The 26,199-nt window shown below is 41.2% G+C and overlaps 1 protein-coding gene across 1 annotated transcript in view; it reads right to left on the bottom strand.

The window, feature by feature from the left end:
* LOC309558644 (dynein axonemal heavy chain 3-like) overlaps positions 1-26,199 on the bottom strand; it is a gene marked incomplete at its 3' end in the record, with an annotated part of 260,568 nt that overhangs the window by 130,869 nt on the left and 103,500 nt on the right. The window contains exons 3-5 of the mRNA XM_082261711.1: positions 14,931-15,153; positions 8,343-8,421; positions 6,178-6,361 (exon numbers count right to left, since the gene is read on the bottom strand). Coding sequence (XP_082117837.1) covers positions 6,178-6,361; positions 8,343-8,421; positions 14,931-15,153 — 486 coding nt within the window. The remainder of the gene's footprint in view (positions 1-6,177; positions 6,362-8,342; positions 8,422-14,930; positions 15,154-26,199) is intronic.

Genomic DNA, 26,199 nt, shown 5'->3' with positions numbered 1-26,199 from the left:
TTAAAAGGCCTGTAAGTTCCATTTGTAAGTATTATCTGAACTGGCACCGATCTCTGATGTATGGAATTTGATAATAGATGTCGGCAAGAGGTGCAGATCAAATCATGATCGTAGAGAAAACATATATAAGAAAATTTAATCACATTTCTATCTCTCCACGATTGTATATCTAGAAGATGTATATAATATATATATATATGTTTAGATGTACTCATAATACATAAAAAAGTTACTAATCAAATGTATGTGGATAAATATAATATATAATGTGAAAAGAATAATAATAAACATATATCGGTTATAGAACCAATATAGAGTACACTGCATATATAAATATCAATAACATAAAGAGATCGGTGCCAGAAAATAGGAAGACCCCCTCTCCCAGATGATCAATTATTAAAGTCTAGAATACAACAATTTTAACACTCAGACAGCATAGTGGCCCCAAAAGATGTACCAATTGATAAATGATAGTACATGACTATGGGTAAAGTGGCTAGTGCAAAACTGGAAATACACCCAGAAAAGAGACAAAAAAACGAGAGAAGAGGGCTCCAAAGAACTCCAAAAACCCCCAGAAAAACATGGGGATGATGACACTTCTAAATACTGATGATGTATGTGCTAATATTCTTAACGAGGGAGTCAATATAGTGGCCAAAAGGGCAACCACTTTGGGCAATTTTTTGTCACCTAGTCTTTACTTGTCCAAAAAACAGAACAAATCCCCAACTTGGTTACACTGCAGGGGCAACTTTAAGTGTGGTATGACAGACTGTGTTACTTGTCCTCATATTATTCAAAGAAATACTTTCACCTCTTCTGTTAACAACAAAACTTTTCATATGGACAAGTTTTTCAATTGCAACACACAGTATATCATATACCTTATAACCTGCAAAGCTTGTACAACTATATATTTTTATTATTTTTCTTCCACTTTTTCTTTCACAATGTTCGGGATTTTCCTATTTCTTTGTCTAGTGTGTTCCTGTCCATGCACGGGTGCCGTTTTTTGACAGGATCAATATCTGCATATATACCTGTGTGTTCTCTCCTCCACATTATGTAGGCTTTATACAGCCACCGATAAATCTGAGAGATTTTTTTAACGTTCCTGGTCATTTTATGCATGTATCTTTTTTACCACCAGAGGTCAAACAATAGGAAAGCAATATTTCTATGTTGTTACTTTTTTCATATATAGCCTATTTTTTTTTTCCACGCTTTGACTATGTTTATTATATATTTTATATTGTTTGTATACACACCTTCCCTTCCCCATGGAGGGAGGGAGTTTTTTGTAATTAATTGTCTTCACTATGGGACTGTGGATTGCCGGACTCGCACTTGTCTTTCCATCAATTAATTCAAGGTGTGTGTGATTACATTTCCTGGCCACCACCTTCTTGGTTTATCTACAAATGCTTGCCAGCATCCACAGTCTCATCGTGTGTGGTTATGAGTAAGCGATCTACATCGTGAAACGCGTCAACCCGACACGTCTGTTCGTGCATTGTACTGTCTGTCTGCTGTATCTATGAAGAATAAAGGAGTTCGATTGTTTTCATCTTAAACACCTTGAGTGCGGTCTCTATCTTTTGGAAGTTTATGTGGTGTCTGGCACTGACAACAGTGACACCTATGTGGAGATCAGGAGATGGGATCTCCTTCAGCCTTTCCCACTTTAGTCCACTTTGAGTCAGCTGACCTTTTAGTCTCTGCCCCTGGCCATTCCGTGAACTGAATGGGCAGCCACGGGCTTCAGGGACAGCCCAGCTGCTGAAGCTGCTTTGTACCCCCGCTCACTGGGATGCACCATCTGCCCACCTGGATGGGGGAAGACGCAGAGCTCCGCTTTCCTTTTGGTGTCCCTAACCCGCACAGCCGGAAAATGAGAAGGGGGCACCTCCGGCGTGATGTGTTCTGATAACAGCGGCCCTGCACACATCTGCTAGAAAAAAATGTGGGCGTCAATTTTCCGCCCCCTCAAACTGCCGCCTGGGACCAATGGACCCAGCAGGACCCATGGTACCTGACTTACCTGCTCTGTTGCAGTGACTTTACACAGAGCAGCCCAGATCCTTCTGTTCTCGGGTCCCTCTCCTGCGATCCTGGCCCCTCCCTCCTGCCGAGTGCCCCCACAACAAGCAGCTTGCTATGGGGGCACCCGAGTCGCAGCTCCCTGTGTCCCATTCAGACATGGAGCCCTGGTTCGGCCCTCCCCACTCACTCTCCTAGTTGGCTATCTCACTTTGATTGACAGCAGCAGCAGCAGCCAATAAGGAGGGATAATCTCAGACGGCTGAGACACTTGTGGACATCACTGGACAGAGAGGGACCTCAGGCAAGTATCAGGGGGGCCGAGGGGGGCTGCTGCACACAGAAGGCTTTTTATCTTAATGCAAAGAATGCATTAAGCAAAAAACCTTCTGATTTTACAACGCATTTAAAGTGAAACTAAAGTCCTCATTTAAGAAACTGCATGCAGGCAGACTCTCGCAGTACATGCCTGCTCACAGGCTAATTAATAATGTACATTGAGCTTCGCATCAAATTGCAGCTCAGTTTATGTTCCAGCACAGATCCTGAGTGTCAAAATGACCGTATATGCACAGAAGTGACGTCATTCAGCACTGATCAATGAAGATGACCACAGCCTGGCACCTGGGTGAAGCCAGATAAAAGATGACAGTGAGGTACCTAGGACTGTTGATGGAAAGGTAACTATTGTGGAATTTTGTTCTGCTTAAAACCCTTTAAAAATTTTTCCTATGGGGTTCGGTTTAATGCTTTATATTCTTTAGCGTATTGACTTCTATAGTATAAATGAGGGCAGTATTAATTTAGTGCCCACCTTAGAAACAAGTCATCCTGAGACAAAAAAAATTGTTCCTGCCATATACAGTGCCTTGAAAAAGTAGTCCTACCCCTTGATTTTTTCCACATTTTGTCATGTTACAACCAAAAAACGTAAATGTATTTTATTGGGATTTTTTCGTGATAGACCAACGCAAAGTGGCACATAATTGTGAAGTGGAAGGAAACTGATAAAGGTTTTTTAAAATATTTTACAAATAAATTCTCGAAAAGTATTGCCTGCAGTTGTATTCAGCCCCCTTTACTCGGATACCCCTAACTAAAATTTAGTGAAACCAATTTCCTTCAGAAGTCACCTAATTAGTAAATAGAGTCCACCTGTGTGTAATTTAATCTCAGTATAAATACAGCTGTTCTGTGAAGCCCTCAGGGGTTTGTTAGAGAACCTTAGTGAACAAACAGCATCATTAAAGTGATTGTAAAGTCTCATTTAAAAAAACAAAAAAAACAAACATGTTATACTTACCTCCTCTGTGCAGTTAGTTTTGCACAGGCAGCCTGAATCCTCCTCTTCTTGGGTCCCTCTTTGCTGCTTCTAGCCCCTCCCTCCTGCCAAAAGCCCTCCGAGCAAGCAGCTTGCTATGGGGGCACCCGAGCTGAGCTGCAGCTCCATGTGTCCATTCAGACACGATGCTGCCATTCGGCCCACCCCCTTTATCCCCTGATTGGCTAACTGACTTTGATTGACCGCCAGGGGAGCCAATGACGCTGTGGCTGTGTCTCAGCCAATTAGGAGAGAGACTCCCGGATAGCCGAGGGACTTGTGGACATCGCTGGATAGAGATAGGGCTCAGGTAAGTATTAGGGAGTGCTGGTGAGGCTGCTACACACAGACATTTTTTTTTATCTTAATGCATAGAATGCAATAAGATAAAAAATCTTCTGATTTTACAACTCCTTTAAGGCCAAGGAACACACCAGACAGGTCAGAGAAAAAGTTGTGGAGTTTAAAGTGGGGTGACATTATAAAAATATATCCCAAGCTTTGAATATTTCACATAGCACTGTTAAATCCATCATCTGAAAATGGAAAGAGTATGGCACACCTGCAAACCTTTCAAAACATGGCCGTCCACCTAAACTGACAGGCCGGGCAAGGAGAGCATTATTCAGAGAAGCAAGCAGAGAACCACAGCTCAGGTGGGAGAATTTGTCCACAGGACAAGTATTAGTCGAGCACTCCACAAATCTGGCCTTTATGGAAGAGAGGCAAGAAGAAAGCCATTGCTGAAAGAAAGCCATCAGAAGTCCCGTATGCAGTTTGGGAGAAGCCATGTGGGAGACACATCAAACATGTGGAAGAAGGTGCTCTGGTCAGATGAGATCAAAATAAAACTTTTTGGCCAAAAAGCAAAACGCTATGTGTGGCGGAAAACTAACACTGCGCATCACACTGAACACACCATCTCCACAGTGAAACATGGTGGTGGCAGCATCATGTTGTGGGAATACCATTAGTACAGTGAAAGTGCATTTTTTAGCACTGATCACTGAATTAGTGTCACTGATTCCCAAAAAAGTGCCAAAAGATTCAGTGACTGATTTTTCCACCGCAATATCACTGCCATTACTAGTAAAAAAAAAAAGAATAAATAAAAATTCCATGAATATATCCCATAGTTTGTAGACACTACAACTTTGCACAAACCAATCAAAATACGATTATTGGATTTTTTTTTTTACCAAAAATATGTAGCAGAATTCATAGTGGCCTAAATTGATGAAGAAATTTGATTTTTTTTTCAAAATTGTCAGTCATTTTTCTGCAAGTGGTGGGTTGGATCCAACACATATTTTTGTAAGTTGAGAAACTCTAAGCTTTCCTGAAGCTCTCCTGAAGTTCTAAAGTGTATGTATTGTCCGCCACACATCGGCTACCTGGGCTGGGGCAGAGTGGTGATTCCTCAAGAGAAGGTAATCCAGATATCTGATAGTGTATCTCCACAGACCAATTCCGCAGCTGAAGGATCATGTTGTCTGACCTCAGCCAGTCAACATATAGCACATCCTGTACTAAAGAATCATATGGAAAGGACCTAATGTGTTTTGGGAAGGGATCTATACTGTTGATCCTAAGGTGGAGATGGTTCTAACTTCAAAGAGGAGGACACCTCATCCAGCAAATCAAGGGTGGCTGCCCATCCTCCTGGGAGATTTTACTTTCCACTTCCCCATCTTCCTCCCCCTCCTTTTTGGGAAGCAGAGCTCCACAATGGAAGAGCCACAACAACTCTGCAGGGGACAATGAATGGCAGCACTAATACCCAGTGTGTCCTGCTGTTTCTATAAGAGCAGAAACTTTCCTCATCAGCTCTGCTGGAAACAGTGATAAATATTGCTCCCAGCCTAAGGTGCTCTCACCACCCACCCCTGGACTCACCAGGGTACAGGCACCTTACCAGTAGAAAGACCACTAGGTGGAAATTCTATGCTTCACCCACTTCGGAATATAATACCCTCTCCTCCATGGAGAGGGTCTTCAAGGTCTGGAACTATCAGGATTCAGATCACCTCTACCCTGGACCTAGTGCTGTACCAAGGGAGAGCGGCAAACTCAATCCAGTGTCAGAGGGCAACATTACAGGCTGGCTCTGGCTGGCCAATGGCTCCTGCTGTGAGCCTGTCTCTGAGCCAATGAGGAGGGAGAGAGCAGAGAGAGAGACAGAGACTCTGCTCTTGTGCACAGCTCTGGATCGAGAGGTAAGTATAAGGGGTGGCTGCATGCAGAAGGCTTTTTAACTTACAGTGGAACTTCACTCTCCCAATCAACATTGATTATTTTTTATTATTCCTCATGCTACTGGTAAATATAGTAGATACTTCCTGGTTTCCTGCCTAGGCAAATGATGCCATACATCCCAGGAGTCTTCAGGAGGGGAGGGGGAGGAGAAGAGGAGGGTTTTTCTTAGCTTAGCACACTTTCCTGTATGAATACTTGAGTTAAAGGCAAAAAGTAAATACTACATGAATCATTTGCCCTTACTCAAGATGGTCATGACCAGAAATGCTAGGGGGGTGTTTTTCAAGGAGATTTCTCAGCAAAACAAACCATGGAGACATGGATGGATGGGGGAGTTTGCTTTGGATAATAAATATGAAATAAATAGCATTTTTGGTTTCTGGTGCTCAGATGCAGTCAAGATCCACTTTAAATGTCTTCAAGTAAAAAAACCTTCAACCTTTACAACCATTAACTGTCCGCTGAATACCTTATTTAACCGGAGCAGTAAAAGTTGGTAATAATATCTCTCCATGTAATACTATCTAATGTAATTATAGTTTAGTGAGCCTTACCTCCAAGTCCCTTTGAGTTGGTTTCCCACATCGTCTTTCTATTTCCGCTTCATGCTTCAGCATTATCTGTAACTGCTCCTCTGGAGTTAATGGTGTTATGTTTAAATGGGAAATGGAGTCTGTCTGTAGAAGGTTTTCTATCACAGGCAATGGTTCTTTAGCGTTATCCTTGATCACTATACACCTGGGTAGTAATAAAACAACAATTATTTATCCACTGCTTAATAAAATCTATGAATATTTTCCCTGGAATATGGGGTGAAGCAGTATTGTTTTTTGGTTTTATAGAGGTTTGCGAAATGCTAAGAACAGTGGTGTTAAAACAAAATGATAGCACAGATTACTGGGATCAAAGGATTTTGTCACCATATCTGATGCTCAAGAATTGTATACAGTTACTGTAATTTTAAACTAAGTTGTAAGTTCCTCATAGGGAGAAGATGTATCTCAGAGCATGTTTGGACATTGGCAAGAGGGGGTCTATAGGCCTTTTAGCACATTGCTGCTGTTCTTGAAATCATTAGGAAAATAGTGAGGCTCCCCATGTATAGAAAAGGTGGGCCCTTAAACTTAAAGCTAAGTCCACACTAGCTACGTTCACGCCTCGCAGCAGGGGGTCCGGTGCATCCCTGTTCTCTGTTTCAGGTGTGAATTTGGTCCGAATGTTTGCCTGAATTCGGACTTTAAACGGAACCAAAGACGCACAGGATCCTTTTCCAGTGTGGACTGCAGCCACCCTGGAGCTGTGTGAACCAGCTACATTGAGAGCTGGTCACAGTCTCCTGTCATGCAAATTGGATGCGGAGAAACCAGCATCCAATTCCCATAAGTGTGAAACCAGCCTCTGGTGGCTGCATTTGTTTCCTTTTTTTTTCATTTTGACTTTTTTACTTCTGTTTGATGGTGATCCAGCCAGTAACACACCTCCTATATTAGAGTGCCCCTATTCTGGGTGAAGAAGCACACGGGCATCTTTGGACAGCATCATAGTCAGTCTGCGGGGAGGGAAGTGTTAGTCTAATTCTGCTGGTACATCTAACAAACTTACACAAGCAGTTACAGCGACATTTTTTTTCTTTTTGGGATAAAAGCATTAAACAAATAAATTAAAGCTGATCATTGTAAACACCCCTGTCGGTGGTAAAGGTTTTGTCTCAACACACTTAACTGCTACATTTGCAGGAGATCTTGTTCTGTTGAAAAACAACAGACTTACTGGCCATATCACCAATGAAAATAAAGGAAAGAAAGCCTAAAAAAGAAAAAGAAAACTAATGAAGCCATCACATCTAAGAATTGGCTGAAATAGAATAAATGTTTGCTTTTGGGTTTAATACTGCTTTAAATTTGCTTGTAAGAGAGGTGCTCATTGTTCTATAGCCTTAGGGCATCATTCCATCCACTGACACCAACAATGGGGCATAATTCCTGTTGCTGACACCAACAATGGGGCACTATTCCACAAAGGATTCAAACAGGAGACAGCAATCTGCCTAAACTGAGGCACCTGATAGTAGAATTTCTCTTGCGTTTGCAACATTTTGCACTTCAAGCAAGGAAAGCTTAGCTCTAATAAAAGGAAAAACCTTGAGCAATAATGAACTGCTGGAAACAAAATAAGTTGAAATGTCTGAAGGGAACTATGTCACAGTAGGCAATGAGTATTGACGGGAGGGTGCTAGCGCACACTGAATGAAAGGAAGTAGTTTTCAGTGCTACGCCCACATAGCCTATTCATTTATGAGTCTTCAGAGACTGGGTCACACCAAAGACTGTTTCACAGATCTGGACCTTAAGAGTGCTTTGCAGCTAACACTGAACACAGTGGTCTGGAAAGCACTACAAGCAGAGTCCAGTGCCTGAAGATCACATTCCAGGCAGGCCCACGATTGTCCAGTCCAGTGGGATCCAGGTACAGCCTCCAAAGCTGTTTCAGAGGATACACCATAAAGGTTTGTTGCATAAGAGACCAACTGAAGCAGTGTATAGATAAATTATTGATAACAAAAAAGAAAATCCTGAAAAAAAGAAAAATAGCTAGTAATAAACAGTTAAAGCAGTATCAAACTTTAAAACATTACATTTCTCTATTGTCCATATCACATATTTCTTTAGAAGAATATGTAGATGCTTAGGGTTTGTTTGAGTGGCAAAGTTTTTTTTACCTGTCATGGTTATTTTTATTCCTGGGAGACGGCTTTGGCTTTTTCTGAACGTCTGATGCATCCTTTGAAGCTGAACCAACTAGTTAAGGAAACTGACAGATATCTTTGCTACTACAAAAGAATGAATACCTAGAGGATACTGTATGTGTCAGAATTATTGCTGTGAACACAGGAAATGTTTTAAATGCAGGAAAATAACATTTAAAGTCAACACTTTCTCTAACATTAGATTTTAATTAGAATCTTTTATAATGTGTTAATGTTATAAATGTTAACTGACGATCTCCTAACAGGGTCATCTGGAGTCCTTCCAAGGGTCACTCAGAATGCAGGGAGTTAAATGACAAATATCTGGTGCAGCTGTGCATGGTAGTCAATCAGCTTCTAACCCTAAATTTTTCAATTAGGCTTTGCCAATAAAACCTGGAAACTGATTGGTTTCTCTGCAAAAGTGCACCTGATTTTGCATTATCCAGCTTTAGTAAATAAACACCATTGTGTAATTAGAAAATATATAGGGGGTTGATTAAAAAGAACTATCAGCCCAAGACCATCTGAATGGAACACGCATGGCATGCTGAAACAAAATGGACCTAGAGTTTACGTAAACTATAATTCTTGACCCTCTAAGCTAATGCTTCAAAGACAATGTAATAGTAGTGCCCCTCATTTCTCCATTTTTCCAAATACATGTCTTCTTTTTGAATTTGGAACAAAGTACATGGGGATGAACAGATCACCCTATGATAATGTACCATCCCAGAATCAAGTAATAAGATCGGTATGAGGGAATTGACAATTTGATATGGATAATACTAAAATGTTTTCTTTGGTTGCAGTGAACCTGACTACACACAAACACACCATACACTCTCTATACATCTATCACCACGATAAGGCAAGGTATGACTACTATGGGTTGTTTCATATATTGACTCTTTAGCAACTAGATTTCAGGTTTCTTTAAAACTCAAGCCAAAGCATATAATTTATTCTTGTGTAGAGTGGGGGAAATAGAGCTTCTGTGTTTTTTAGTGCGGTCGGTAACCCCCATAGGGGAGATTTTCCCACTTCATTTCCCAGTGATTCCAGGACAAGACATGAGTGGAACAGGCTTCTTCAGGACAGAATGATACAGACAGAAACATAAAACTGACAGGTGTTGTAGCTAGCTATCTACATTTAACTAGACCAGTTCTTTATTATTGAAGATGTATCTTCTTTAAGCCACTTCTTCTGTTCTAGTGCATGTCAGGTAGATGATGCAGCTTGGATAAAGCTGTGAAAACAGAACTATATGTGGAAGCCAAATAGTGTCAAAGGCCCCCACCTCTTTTTCCAAATCTCTTGTGAACCAGTTGTCCTCTCTCACCAAGATGTGCAGTCCACTATCCTCAAAATTATTTCCCTTTCCCTAAGGTGTAGAAAACTGTTAAGTCTTGACCTTTAGAATTTGCCATTTTAGGTTAGGCCATTTTTTGGTGAAATGCTATTTTGTCTCCCATTGTACAGGTCTTTGCATTCCTCACTTTACTGCACTGCATATATTAGGTTACTTTTCCTGTGTTTGGCTATTGGGTCTGTTGAATGTACAAGCTTCTCTTGCGCTATTTTGCTGGGCTTAAATTACACATGGGGGGGGGGGGGGGTTTACTAAAACTGGTGCACACAGAATCTGGTGCAGCTGTGCATAGAAACCAATCAGCTTCTAGGTCGTATTGCCAAAGCTTAATTAAACAAGCTTAAGTTAGAAGATGATCAGTTTCTATGCACAGCTGCGGCAGATTCTGTTGTGCACCAGTTTTAATAAATCTTGCTTACAGATTTGATGTTTGTTAAAGATTATCATTTTTTTTTCTATTTGGCATCCAGCTACATGGGATGATGGGGCATTCTCTGTATTCTGCTTTTCCTTTCTGTTCCCATATTTATTTGCCGGACTTGTGGATGTTTTAATGAGGGTAGTCAAAAGCTTTCATAGCATTCCTAAACAGTCTGTGTTATTTATCTTTAGACTCTGTTAGTTGTTGCCATCTTATCCTGATGTTGCAGATTTCTAATAGCCACCAGTTTGTGTTCCAGTGGGTGGTGGAAGTCAAAAAGCAGGTACTGGTCTGTGTAGATGCATGTAAAACACAGTCTAAAAGGGTAATTTGTTACCTCTTGCCATGTAAACTTTATGTATTTTGCCACTGTGTTTATGTGTTCACTAAAAGCTTGTATTTCTGATGTTCTAATGTTGACCTATGTTGTCCACCTACCTGAAACAACGACTTTGTGTTATTCCCCCTGAAAGAGCTCAGGATTCCACCTTCTTCATATACAGGTTAGCTACAATGGGAGATATAGGTGATCCCATAGCACAGCCATGTCTCTGTCTGTAGAAGTTATCATTAGAGAAGTTACACAACATCTTCAGTATCACACACTATGTCCTTTAAATGTGACTAAGGACCACTAGCTACTGCTATATCATGATCGGGATAACAAATATCTTCACAGATAGGTGTTCTAACCTTTCTCCAAGCTATTGGTTTTGTTGCTGTATCTGTCCCCATTGGTAAGATTTTTTCATCACTTTCTGTTCCTGTAGTTCACTGCCACTAGGATAGGAAGATCTAGTGCACTAGGATTATGTATGTTGTTAAAGTGTAAGCCCAACAAAAACCTAGTTGTGCATTAACTTTAGAAGACTGCAGATTGGCTAAAAATAAAAAAATCTCCCTATAGGAAGCCTCTCTCTGGACTTTAAACGGCAAGATCATGAGCTGCCCTACAACCCTAACATTTTTTGGCTTTGTAGTCATTGTACACTTTTTTTTCTCACAAAAGTGAGTACAGTATCTCACAAAAGTGAGTACATCCCTCACATTTTTGTAAATATTTTATTATATCTTTTCATGTAACAACACGGAAGAAATGACACTTTGCTTCAATGTACAGTAGTGAGTGTACAGCTTGCATAACAGTGTAAATTTGCTGTCCCTCAAAAGAACTCAACACACAGCCATTAATGTCTAAACCGCTGGCAACAATAGTGGAAATGTCCAAACTGGGTCCAAAGTGTCAATATTTTGTGGGGCCACCATTATTTTCCAGCACTGCCTTAACCCTCCTGGGCTTGGAGTTTCCCAGAGCTTCACAGGTTGCCACTGTAGTCCTCTTTCACTCCTCTATGATGACATCACAGAGCTGGCGGATGTTAAAGACCTTTTGTTTGAGGATACCCCATAGATGCTCAATAGGGTTTAGGTCTAGAGACATGCTTGGCCAGTCCATCTCCTTTACCTTCAGCTTCTTTAGCAAAGCAGTGGTGGTCTTTGAGGTGTGTTTGGGGTCATTATGTTGGAATACTGCCCTGCGGCCCAATAACCGAAGGGAGTGGATCATGCTCTGCTTCAGTATGTCACAGTACATGTTGGCATTCATGGTTCCCTCAAAAAACTGTAGCTCCCCAGTGCCAGCAGCACTTATGCAGCCCCAGACCATGACACTCCCACCACCATACTTGACTGTAGGCAAGACACACTTGTCTTTGAACTCCTCACCTGGTTGCCGCCACACACGCTTGACACCATCTGAACTAAATACGTTTATCATGCTCTTTTAGACCACAGGACATTGTTCCAGTAATCCATGTCCTTAGTCTGCTTGTCTTCAGCAAACTGATTGCTGGCTTTCTTGTGCATCATCTTTAGAAAGGGCTTCCTTCTGGGACGACAGCCATGCAGACCAATTTGATGCAGTGTGCGGCATATGGTCTGAGCACTGACAGGCGGATCCCTTACTCCTTCAACCTCTGCAGCAATGCCAGGGGCACTCATACCTCTATTTCCCAAAGACTCAAATTTCTCAACTTCTTTGGTCAACCATGGAGAGGACTGTTCTGAGTGGAACCTGTCCTTTTAAACCACTGAATAGTCTTGGCCACCGTGCTGCAGCTCAGTTTCAGGGTCTTGGCAATCTTCTTATAGCCTAGGCCATCTTTATGTAGAGCAACAATTCTTTTTTTCAGATCCTCAGAGAGTTCTTTGCCATGTTGAACTTCCAGTGACCAATATGAGAGCGATAAAACCAAATTTAACATACCTGCTCCCCATTCACACCTGAGACCTTGTAACACTAATGAGTCACATGACACCGGGGAGGGAAAATGGCTAATTAGGCCCAATTTGGACATTTTCACTTACTGTACTCACTGTTGTTGCCAGCAGTTTAGACATCATTGGCTGTGTTTTGAGTTATTTTGAGGGGACAGCAAATTTATAGTGTTATACAAGCTGTACACTCACTACTTTACATTGTAGCAAAGTGTAATTTCTTCAGTGTTGTCACATGAAAAGATATAATAAAATATTTGCAAAAATGTGAGGGTGTACTCACTTTTGTGAGATACTGTAATTGTTTTTATATTGGACTGATAAGAAAATACAATCCATGTGCATAATGCTTCTGGTTTTCCAAATTAGGCTATTCTGTATATTTTCTTTGATCTTAGTTTGTAACTTGCCAACCGCCCGCAGTGTTTTTACTGCGACAATATGGTGCTATTGCGCAAATCTGCACGTCGTTTTGTTTAATAGCCACTAGATGGCGCAATTGGACCGCCGGAGGTGCTATTGCCTCGTGATCGGCTAGCAGGGATGTCAATTAACAGGTCAGGTGGACCCAATGTTCGCCGGCCACCTGTGGTCACCCTCGGGAGAGGCAGAACGGCCATTCTGTCAGAGATGAACACAATGATCTTGTGTTCCTGCTAAGCAGGAACATAGATCTATGTGTTCATCCAGTGAGTTCACCCCCCACAAAGTTAGCATGCACCTCCTAGGGATGCACTTAACCCTTTGATCGCCCCTGCTGTTAACCCCTGCCAGTGTCATTAGTTCTGTGACAGTGCATTTGTTTTAGCACTGATCACTGTAATAATGTCACAGGTCCCCAAAAAGTGTTAAAAGTGTCAGTTAAATGTTTAATTTGTCCATGTCGCAGTCCCATGACTAGTAAAATAAATAGATAAATATGCTATAAAAATTTTGCATTGGTTGTAGACGCTATAACTTTTGCGCAAACCAATCTATATACATTTATTGGGATTTTTTTTACAAAAAATATGTAGCAGAATACATATTGGCCTAAATTAATGGAAAAATTGATTTTTTACATTTTTTTTATTTAAAATATTGTTTTATTTTTTCAAAATTGTTGCTCTTTTTTTGTTTATAGCGCAAAAAAATAAAAAACGGCATAGGTGATCAAATACCACCAAAATAAAGCTCTATTTGTTGTAAAAAAAAAGGATATTTTATTTGAGCACAGTGTTGCACGACTGCGCAATTGTCAGTTAAAATAACACAGTGCAGTATCGGAAAAAATGGCCTGGTCGTTAAAGGGGTAAAACCAAAAGTGGTTAAGATTCACTTTTTCTTTCACAGGATATTGCATGAAGGAAATATTCTTTCAAAACAACATTTTGCTTTAACAGGTGATAGCAGGAGATTTAGAAAAAAAAAAAACTCACAACACAGTGTTATATAAGTGAAGATGTCTAAGGCTTGCAGCAGATATTTTTTGTTTCTTTCATGAAAAAACACCTTGTGGCAGATAAGCCAGAATTGCATTTGAAGAGATACTTAAACAGTTGTTCACTTTTCTACCTGATGATTCAATGACGTGGTCTGAGAACTCAATATTAAAACAAAAACGTCTTCAATGCAAACTAACATGAACAAACATGGTATTTCTCTCTCCCCTCCCCCTAACTCTCACCCCCTCTCTCTTATCAACCCACTCACGCCCCACCCCTTCCCCTCTCAGCCCTCTCTCTCCATAGTCCTTCCTAGTCCTGACCAAAAGTGTTGATTGCCTCAACAGCTGCTTTTTGAGAGGTTGTTCACACTTGTAAATGCACCCGCAGTCTGATTACCTGTTAGAACCCCAGAGGAGGTTCCCTTGATTAGCTGCGAGAGGCGACCCAATTGAAAGCAAGGGCTTTGGCATATGCGTACATTGTTGGCCTGTGTTACCTACTCCTGACTCTTGAACCCAGGACCTTAATTACTCTTGACCCCTGCACACTGTGCATTACTTACTCCTGATCTCTGTGCATTATTTACTCCTGACCACTGTGCTCTGTGCATTACTGACTTCTGTACAGTGTAGGCTCAGGTTATATTTAATCATACTCTTTTATGTCTCTTCCACTGTTAGCACAATTTTGGCCATACCCACTGTGTGCGGCATCATCACTCTTCTCGGGGTGCCAAGGTGCATCCTTGAAAGTGTTCAATGTCGAAGAGTCTTATGGAGGCTATGGCACTTGAACAGAGTAAAGGCAGGAGAGGTGTGTATACTATCTTTTTTCCTACAAGGACCTGCCATTGGAAATTGAGATCTGATAGGGTCTCTTTATCATGCTCCATTATACCTTTGCACACTGCAAACTATGCAAAAACATAGGGTTACTTGATTTCTATATTGTGCAATTCATGCAGTAAACTTTTTGTCAAAAAACATTAATCCACAGTAATAAAATGGTGTAACATTAAGCCACAGTGATAAAGTGATGTATTACTATCAACAGAAGGATACAGTTTAAGGCTTTGTGCCTGGGAGATGTTTTAGCTGTGCCTGGTCTTGGAGAGGTCGTCTTCTTGTATATTTCCCCAAGCTTTAGATCACGCGCCATGGGTGAGTAGTTGTTAGCTATGGAGTTGCTGGGGTTGCGGTGAAAACGCTGCTCTTTGAAAGGGGCTGCCAAAGTCCAAGACTGGCTTTGCATCAGTGGAGGGTAGTTACTGTGCTTGAGGATTAACTGCAAAAGATTATATAACAAATTAAAAACACTTTCTTCAAGTTTATGTAATGATCTTGGATATGATTACACATGTTACCCACACTAATTTGAAAGAAAGGATTTAGTTAGTTTTGCATATGTTAAGCAATGTTTATTTAAATATTATCAATCTTTAGGCTTCATGTATACATAGCCTACTTTGACAGCCGGCCGTGTGAAAACGCAAAACGCTGCAAAATTGTTGCATGGTTTTACCATAATTTAGCTGTGTTTTGCGGTCGGCGGTCGAAACATTCCTATACTGAACATGATTCAGTATAGGATGAACCGTAGCAGCTCCTAAACAATCCTAAAAGCCTATGTGTACATGGACACATTGGGGTTTATTTACTAAACGCAAATCACTGTGCACTGTAATTGCACTGCAAGTGCACTTGGAAGTACACTTGGAAATGCAGTTGCTGTACATCTGAGGGGAAGATCTGAAATGAGAGTAGGTCTGCTGATTTCTATCATCCAATCATGTGCAAGAAAAAATGCTGTTTTTTATTTTCCTTGCATGTCCCCCTCAGATCTACAGCAATTGCACTTCCAAGTGCACTTGTAGTGCACAGTTGATTTGCCTTTAGTAAATAAACCCCACAGGCTTTTATGGAGTCGAGTTTAGGAACTGTAGTGTACATGAATGCTTACAAGCACAGGTTTATGTCTTGTCTTTTGTTTATAAATGTGTGAAACATTGACAAGTGAAATAGAATATATAAGGTATTATTATTATATTATATTATAGTTTTAATATGATATTCTATTCTTCACAAGTTGTGAGGTTTCTCCAATGTAAGAAAAAGCCACAGGAAAAACTTAATGGACAAAGCAAACATTAAAAGAAAATGTGCAGCCATTTTGTTACATTACTCACATATCTATATACAGTAATAATACTTGAAAGTGTCAAAAACATATATAACAATAATTAATATAATAATTAACCTTTAATTTAAAAGAAACAAATACCCTTAGTGAAAAAATACCCATGAAAAGTCTCTAATATTTCAAAGTGTCCAGAGATCATTCCTTTTTATCTTCAACCTTTTGTGAGTGTGACAAACATCAGCACCAACTTTGTCCACCACCTAGGCTTGATTTTACATTCACCAGAAGTATAAGACCCTACTAGTATTTCAGATCACATTTTATGCACTTTGTATTGTATCAATGCCCTAATTCTTGCTCCACCTCCAGCTCACCAGCATATAATCCACATTGAATAGTTTTTGGAAGTTTAATAATATAACATAGATTACAAAATCTTCAGTTTTACTCTAATTAATTGATGCAAAACAAAAACTACATCTAGTATTTTGTATGACCTCCATGATTTCTAAGCACAGCACCAAGTCTTCTAGGCATGGAATGAACAAGTTGGCGACATATTGCAATATTTATCTTTTTCCATTCTTCAAGAATTACCTCTTTTAGAGCCTGGATGCTGGATGGAGAGTGATGCTCAAATTGTCTCTTCAGAAATCCCCATATGTTCAATTGGGTTGACATCGGAAGACATAATTGGCAACTGAATTACTTTTGCCCTGTTCTTCTTTAGAAATGCAACAGTGGCCTTAGATGTGTATTTTGGATCCTTGTGTAAGAGAACGTTTGCTGTACAAAGACATGTTCCTGTCAGAAACCGGACAATGGCCAATGCGCATGCGCGAACTCGCGCAACCGCGCACGCACGTTCGCGAGTACACGAACGTGCACTGCGCACGCACGTTCGCGGGTATGCGAACGTACGTTAGACATTGGCGCCAAAGGGACTATTTAAACCCAGCCATTGCACTGCTCCAGTGCTGCTTTGTCTTCAGCCTTGGATACCTGTTACCTGTTTACCTGCATCTTGTTCCTAGTTCCAGACCCGGCTTGTCCTGACGATTCTCTTATCTCCACCTGCACCGACCTTGGCTTGTTCCGTGACCTCTCTTCTTGTCTCCTCCTACTGGCTTCTACGTTAACGATTGGCTCCTGACCCGGCTTGTCTTACCACGTTTCTGTCATTCCCAGATCCGTCCATCCTGCATAGGAAGCTCCTCCTGTTACCCAGGAACCCCTGCTTCCAGCACCTGCTGCCTGCTCAACATCCTCCTCATCAGACTTTTCTGGCAACCTGCACCAGTAGCCATCGTCCGCTCCAAGCAAGTCTCCAGGCACTCGTGCTACTCTACACTCAGGTGTCCCCTGTCTGCACTATCAGGGGTCCCGAGTCGGAGGCGCAAGGGAGGCCTTCCTCACAGTTTCAGGCTTATCTCCAGGTACGTGATACCTTGTCATGTTGGAAAAGTGCACGAAGACCATGGGCACGGAGTGATGGTAGCACCTTCTCTTTCAATTTAGAGCAGTATATCTGTGAATTCATGATACCATCAATGAAATGCAGCTCCCCGACACCAACAGCAGTCATGCAGCACCACAAAAGGATACTGCCACCACCATGTTTCACGGTAGGCACCATGCATTTTTATTTGTACTCCTCACCTTTACGAAGCCATACAGTTTTGAAGCCATTAGTTCCAAAAACATTTATCTTGGTCTCATCACTCCAGAGTACAGAGTCCCCGTAGTCTTCTTCTTTTTCAGCATGGGCTCTGGCAAATTCTAGGTGGGCTTTTTTGTGTATGGGCTTTAGGAGAGGCTTCTTTCGTGGACGTCACCCATGCATGACATTCCTCTGCAGTGTACGCTGTATTGTATCACCGGAAACAATCACCCCAGTCTGGCTTTCTACTTCTTTAGCTAACTGTAGTGAACTTGCTTGGCAATTTCCTTCAACCCTTCTCATTAGAAGATGCTCCTGTCGAGGTGTTAACTTCCGGGGATGGCCTGGACGTCTCAGTAAGATGGTTGCAGCTCCATCTTTGTTAAATTTTTGTATCACTTTTGCTACATTATTCTGACTTTATAAGTAAAGTTTTGCTGATCTTCCTGTAGCCTTCACCTTTCTTGTGTAAAGAAATTATTTTCTTTCTCAGGTCTTGTGACATATCTCTTCCACATTGTGCCATTGCTGACAGCATGAAATGGGAAGGAGTTTTCTTTGTTAAAGAGGAAGTAAACCCTCCTCTGACACTTTTACCTATAGGTAAGCCTATGATAAGGCTTACCTATAGGTACTGTAAATATCTCCTAAACATGTACCGTTTAGGAGATATTTACCTTACATGCAGCCAGTGACGTCACTGGCGCATGCGCTCTGAAGAAACGGCCGCTGGTGCCGTTTCTTCAGAGCCCCGTGCCGCGACTGTCGGCTCCCGCGCGCGTGCGGGAGTGACGTCACCGTGGAAGACGGGCGACTGGACATGTTGCCCGTCATACAGATGAGCGGGCGGCTCGGCGGGGGCTCGTTCTAAGGTAAGTATTTCATAATGAGCTAGTATGTGATGCATACTAGCTCATTAGGTGTTTCTCTTACAGGTTACAAAAAAAAAAGTAATATGGGTTTACAACCTCTTTAAGTAACGCCCTTTTATAATCATCTGTCTGCTGGACACCTGTTTAATGAATAGTTAGACTCACCTGTAGTTTAATTCTTGTTAATCAGGATTCTGTTGTCAATGTGAATAATTGTAAGTGACTGTACTTTTGTATATGAAGATGCTTCTTTGTATTGACTTTTACCTGCACATACAGAGAAGCACCAGCATTTTCAAGCACATGGCCGTGTGCAGCTGATCACTTGACTTGTATGGTAGGCTATATGCGGCATGTAAGGGCCTGCCAACATTAGAAAGCACAGAGAAACTATTCTAGGCATCTAAAATGCCTGTGTAACCTTGGCGTATAAACCCCCTAGTTTTAAGACACCGGAAGTGCACATATTTTTTTCAGAAGGAACTCAAGAGAAAAAGTAAATGTTTCAGGGTAATGCTTAGGCTCATTTGACATTTCTAGAACTCCCTTATAACAACAATTCTACACTTTTTTTAATTCAGGCCCACTTTAGGCCCCTGTGGTATCTTTTGTTATCACTCAACTGAGCTATAAAAAGATAAAAGTAGACTATTGATCAAAACAGTACATTCGGAAGGCAAAGGAGCAGAAAAGATCTGAATGAAATACAATGTGGTTTACTTTTCACTTTGATTAAACTTCACCCATTGCTCTTACTGTCCTTTAGAGACCAATTTGAAGATAAGTAATTTTAAACGTCTTCATTGTAGATCACCTAAGGCTACAGCTGTAAAGAGTTACTCTGGGGTACAAATAAAGTAATTGCCTTTTTTATTATTAAAGGTACTTGTTACTGTATAGTGACATGTCTCTGAGAAACAGACAAGGCTTTGCAAAGTTCCATCTTCAACATTATTCTGATGTAAAAGCAAACAGAAGATGCTTTGATTAGATCAAATAAAGAAAAAAAAATACTACTTACCCATTACCCTGATCCAGAATATTAAAGGATAAGCTCATCTATTTTTCCAAATTCCAGCTTTCCCTATGTACCAATATACCATTAATGTACTCTAGCGTCCCATATACTGTAGCTACTGATTGTGACATTTAGCTTTTAGCCTCTTTGTAACCAGGGAGAGCAATAATTGATTAGTTAGTCTGCTCTAAGCTCTGTAGGTATGGGCTCAATTACTTCCCCCTGTCTCCCAGGGGACCCTGGGACATAGTGTATGGGAGAATATGATCCCAGCCTGCATGTTATTATCTCCCCAGTCAATCCCTGATCAATATGGCAGATGACCAGCAGGGGGCTAAGGTGGGTAAAAATGGGCTACAGCAGAAGGCTCTTAATCCTGTGAGGGTAGGACCCAGCCTGAGGGCTGTGGCACCCCTGCAAAATGTGTCTGGAGCTGCAGGGGTGCCACAGTTGCTGGGGTCCCAGCTACTGTTCGCCTGGAGGACCTCTATTCTATCCTCCTGGAGCATTTACAGAAAGCCTCACAAGGATCCAGGACACAGGCAATTGGAGTACAGAAGTTGACTGACCTTGCATGTTGTTGCACAGTGATCTGGAAACAGGAGTACTAGCCTTCTGGACCTAAAGGCTTTCTTTGACCTTTCTGGGAGATCAGCAGCTACTATTTATACCCTTGTAGCACCCTCCTAGTTAGGTGCTAGAGAGTGAGTATAGTTTTGGATCTGTCTGCCTATCAGAGGAGCAGCAGGTAAAATCTATATTGCACTCTGCTTATCAGGGAGCAGATTCTGTGAGTTAGGTCTGCTCAGTGTGCTCAGTGTGTGATTCATCTGGTCTAAGGAAGTGTCCCCAGCTGATCCAATAGAGAGGCACATTGGATACTGGAGGAAACCTGGCCAATGACACACAGGTTTTTGATACAGCCCCAGGGATTGGCACAGACTGTTTGTCTCGGTGCATTGTGGGGCAGAGTATAAAAAGCCAGGGGCACATGAGGTAGAGGTCTTTAGCGGGAAGCAGAGTCCCAGAAGGAGGGTGGCGGCTGCCTCCTCTTCTGCAGCAGTTGGTGTTGGTCACAGGCAGTTGGCCTGGTGAGCCAGTGGTGTGAGGCTGAACCCAGAGGTCCAGGGGAGCTGACTGGAGGAGTTGGGGCACTGTGAGAATATTGAAAGCAGTATCGTGAGTACGGAGGATCTTGCCCAGGGGCCTGCCCAGGAAGGGGGCCACTCCGGAGTGAATAGTCAGTGGACAGGTGTCAGCTAGTACAGAGAAAGGGGTACTGGGGGAGTAGAGAGAAGTAGAAGAGAAACACAAATAGGAACATTTACCACGACTTCATTCAAGTGGCAGGATGAAGTAGCGGCCTTGCCGCATCCTTAAGATAGAAGTTTTTAGGATTGTGAATAATTCAAAGTTGGAGTATCCCACTCATCCCTTCTCCCATCCCAATATAAATAAAACAACAAAAACATCCACCCCTAGACTGATCATTGACTGAGCCAAGAACATAAAGTGTTAAGATTTCTGCAAGCAGTTGCTACCGGTAACCCAGGGGAATCCTTAAAGTGTAAAAATCCAGCAGTCCTCTAGGGGGCAGTACTACACCCTCTAGACTGTATTCTAGTTGAGGAGTCCCTGTTTTGTACTGTTCATCTATACACTTCAAAGGGGGTGCCTTCACCCTTAAGTCTTAGTGTAGAGTGTCCTCATTTTCAGGTTTACAGTTATTAGAGTATCCCTAGGCTCACCCTCACCATATCCAAGTTCTACCCAAACACTAAAAGAAAAAAAGAGCTGCACAGCCTATTTACTGACTCAAGTGGGTGGGAAATGTTGTGTGCCTGGCTGCCGTGTCCCTATCAGGGAATGGAACCCAGGATCAAACTGCCAGACCATTCCAATCTGTGCGCTACAGAACCTTGGTTGCAAAAAAGAAAAATATTTCTCTATATTCTAGAGCAGGTATAATCTCAGCCTCCAAAGTCTCCAATAGAAACTCCTCCATTACTTACTGGTATACGTCTTTAGGACATGAAAACCATGAGAAGGAAGTACTTCAGCAGCTAACCTTTTTTAATAATAATAATGCCATTAAAACACACCCTGTATCTGCTCTCCCCCTCTCGGAGATTGTGCCCACCCACCTCTGTAGTTTCATGCTTCTCCAGAGCTTCTTCCCTTCTTCTTCAGAGCTGGATTTGGAATGCAGGTAGCTGGTCTTTCTATAATCAAAAACCATGTGACCTCTATTGAACATAATGTACATTATAATATTTTTTTAGATATAATATGTCTCTATTACATAATGCTTTGTGATGTAAGGCCTATTGCAGGGAATTCACATGTGTATGTTTGCTTGTGTGTGTATATATATATATATATATACATATACACATATATATATACACACATACATATATATATATATATATATATATATATATATATATATATATATATATATATATATATACACACATATATACACACACACACACACACACACACACACATTTTTGTTTACCTACTCATATGACTTCTCATCAGCCCGCCCATTGTGGGAGGGGCTTATAATAGAGTTCACATGTTTTTTTGATTATATAGAGACCAGCTACCTGCATTCCAAATCCAGCTCTGAAGAAGAAGGGACACCCCTCGAAACGCACCAGCTTTATTTGGATGTTTCCATTCCACAACTGTCACTAACCAGCAGACCATGCTGAGTGGAGCATCTAGTGGAGTTTTTTATACATATTTCGCTTGACATTTCATCCTGTTTGGGAGTATGATGTGTATACATTTTTAAAAAATAAATTGTCGCAAAGGTAATGTGATAGGCTGGTGCGCCCTCCGTTTTTTTTTCTCTTTAGAGTTCCACTTGGGTTTTCCCTGACCTGTTGGGAGTGGCAGCACAGCCGATGTGGTGGCTGAACCATTGGAGACGCATGTTTCAAATCACCTGCACACCAACTTCTTAAGCGCAGGAGCAATCATTTCTTTTTTACAGGTCTATACATTCATGTCTAAATACTTATATTATCTTCTCCAGTGAAATAGTATTTGAATGTGAAAAACACAACCTCTTTATTTCTTGCTTTACAGCTTTTCTGCTCTTCCCCTGATAGAAGCCCGATTTGTGGCATCACTAAGGTTAAGTTCCTCCTGTTAAGTTAAGTGAGGGGAACTGAGCTTCATGCAGTTCCCCTCTTTCATCACCTCTGATTTTTTTATTTGTTGCTAGGACACAGGTGGCTCCTGCCACCTAGTGTACTTGCTTGCTAAGATGCAGCAGGTGGCTCCAATAGCCTAGCAGCCTTTGTGTCCTAGCAATGAACACTGTGCTCCAATGTTCCTCTGCATACTGGTAACCAATATAAAGACAGAGAGGATGGAACAAAGGAACATACATGCCCCTCTCTCTGCATACTGCTGACCACGCATTAAAACAAGCTAGAAAGATGTAACAAATTGCTACATGCACTTTGTCGCCTGGGAGACAGGAACAAAAAAAGTGTGGTAATACTTCCTCTTCACGTACCCTTCTAATAACCCTACATTTATATACCGCATCTTAAATTTGAATTTTGAACTTCATCTAAAAAGGCACACAAAATCATTAATATAAGTAATGGCATTAGAAAATAGTAACAGCAATGATAATAAATACTGTAACTTATTTGTAAACAGTAGGCTATAACAACTTTAGAGTGCACTCTATATATGAATGACAGCAATGAAATTTAAGACTCCCTAAAGAGGCCCCTCTTACTATGGACACATGGCAAAGTTCTTGTGAAGCAGCTAAGTGGGCAGTCTTTAGCCCTAGTTCTTCAGCCGGCAAGCATTGGGACATATTCTTTATGGTGGTGCACATGAATACAGTCCCACTAAAGTCTGCATGCAGTAAAAAATGCTGCTAGTTAGATGGCCAGTCCCTATGTACTCAGTCTCTGCTAGCATTATTGGCAGCTGTGTCCTTCCACCAGTCCCAGTGTTGCAGCAACAGGGCTACTGCTGTTCATATGTCAGCTCACTTATGGATCTGTCTAGAGAGACTTCAGTCCTCTGCACATGACCACAGGCTTGTAGCAGGTCAATGTGCACATAGGAGCAGCGATGTGAAAATACAGTGCTCTCTCTCTTTATACCGGTCTTTAATTGGGAATTGTAGTTCTATAGTCTATTGACCCCCAAAGAATGATCCTTCCCCTGCACTACATCTGCCATGATTCAGTGCTGCCCACCATCAAGTTTCTTAAACTCCCTCTGCTTGTTAGCTCTCCCTGATGGATGCAGGTGAGGTAGTTTTAACCCATTTAGCCTGAAGTCTAGTGAAGACATAGAAAGCACTGCAGCATAGTGTTCTTCATAGCTCACTTTCTCTAGCCAAGCACCTGGCTACACACAAATTACATTTTTGCAATTAACAGCAGTAAAGATTTGTTTATTTCATAGGAGGATTTGCATAATATGCATAATGCTGTGAAGAGAAGGGGGAGGATAACAAATACTGGCCCTTCTTTCTTATAGTGATAACTTTGTGTATTTTAAAAGTTATTCCATATACTTTCTAGTGAGCCCAGGACATCAAGGACAGACCTGCCAGGGACTTCTCATTAAGCTGCCCTGGATTAGCAGTAGTATGTGAGGCACACATGCATGAAGTTCCCCATCACTTACGTCTTTGTTGCTGTCTTATTTAGATGTTGTGACATGTAGGGGCTGCAACACACATTTAAGCAGGTGCCGTTTACCCTTTCCTCTGTGGTGCTCACCACTGTACAGAGGTAATTGAGGATGAGAGGAGCATTGTTCCTCTGCAAGCTCTGTAGGTGTCGCAAGGAGAGCAGTGGTCTGATTGGATGCTGCAACACTGGTTGGCCACAGCAGCCATCTTTAGTGAGGGCAATGCTTATAAAAAGGACCGCCCTGCTGCAGTTGGAGTGCAGTTGCAAAGTGGAAAGCCTAGGGAGAGGTTCCTGATGAGAAGGGACAAAATAGGGCACTGCTGCCAGCACTGAACTCAGAACTCCTGAGCTGTGATTTGTTAACACCAGTCTGCAGTTTACCTATACCCTGCTACTAGCCTACAGCCACCCCTCTACTCAGATGCTGCTTTGGTCACGTAAGCTTGCTAAAGTAATAACCTGTTATTTTTTGGAGTCTTGCCAATGTGAAGCAAACATTGGGGAAACTTCTGCAACTGTGTTCTTCTGGGTTTGTGCTCCTGGTGTTATATATTAAGTTATTATGTTAAGTCAAGAATTATGTTAAGTCAAGAATTTTGGCGCTGTACTGCACTTGTTGTTTGCTTACCTACAATTTAACCAAATAATAATTATGTCAATTTCTTATTGTCTTTGTGTGCCATTCTTTTACATTTGGTATCAACTTTTTGGTCCTGCTCACACACACACACACACACACGTACAAGTATATATATATTTATAACAGCTTTGCATTATCATAAAAAAAGGTCCATAAACAGTATGAAACACATTTTCGTCAATTACCCAGCTCTTATTGCAAGTAGTGATGAGCAGGGGGGCATCCCAATGCTTCCCATGAGTTGTAGAAGCTAATTTCCAAGGTCGTTTTTTAATATTTTTAATTAAATGCTGTATTTTTTGCTGCTGTTTATGTACCTGGTGCAAGGCTATCAGCTAAGCTGATTTTCTATTTTCATGGGAGTTCCACCTAATTATATAGTCAATCAGCCTGAAATGAATGTGGAGAGAGAGATTGTGAGGTTAGCAGGGTGCATGGTTTAATTGTAATGGTCAGTTGGTAAAAATACAGTGATCTAATTTATTTTGCTTTAATGGTATAGTAGCTACCACAGTTAATAGTTAAAGCAGCCAACAAATGCAAAATCAAATTCCACATTGCTTTCAATGAATACACATGAGGAAAACTCATATTGCCATGTTTTTATAAACATATTATAGCAAATCACATTTTTAGCAGAAGTAATTCCAGTGGAATTGGTAACGGTGCCTTCATAACATGTGTTAAGAAAACTGCTGCTGGAAAATTCAACCTGAGAGAGATGGTCCACTTCAGGGAATGGGTGAAACAGAGAGTTATAATTACTACGAAGATTTACAAATTGTATGTTGATGTACAATTACTATGTCTTTGTAAACAAGCCTAGGGATGTGTGTGAGCTTGAGTGATGCACCATTAAACAGACAATGACTGCTGGTCGATTATTGGTAGCTATATTTTCTTATATACTCACATAGACATTAATGGCACTACAAGGCATTTATATGGAAATAAGGTACCAGGAGTATATACATACAAAATGAATTACAACAGAGACTTTGGGACATACCAATTTAACTTTTACTGCACATTTGACCTATGCACATCTCCTGTATTATGACAGCTTTGGCATTTATTGGGTTTATTTTAACTTTTTCACTTTATACATTGTACAGGGAAAGGCTAGTAACTTCCTTAATTGCTATAGTGATATACAGGAGGTACTTTAACCCCCCATGTCAGCACCCCTGTTTTTGGAATTAGTGATCATGAAAAGCCAGGTGCCCCTCAGCATCAGTCACCATTGCTTGGGGGGGGGGGGGCTACTCCATTTTTAGACCTAATGATGAAAGGAATTGTATTATCCGTTAAAA

The sequence above is a fragment of the Pelophylax lessonae genome (assembly GCF_965119305.1).
Source record: "Pelophylax lessonae genome assembly, chromosome: 6".
In the NCBI taxonomy this organism is placed as follows: domain Eukaryota; kingdom Metazoa; phylum Chordata; class Amphibia; order Anura; family Ranidae; genus Pelophylax; species Pelophylax lessonae.
The sequence above is the reverse complement of the archived record's forward strand: the minus strand, read 5'-3'. Positions and strand labels throughout refer to the sequence as shown.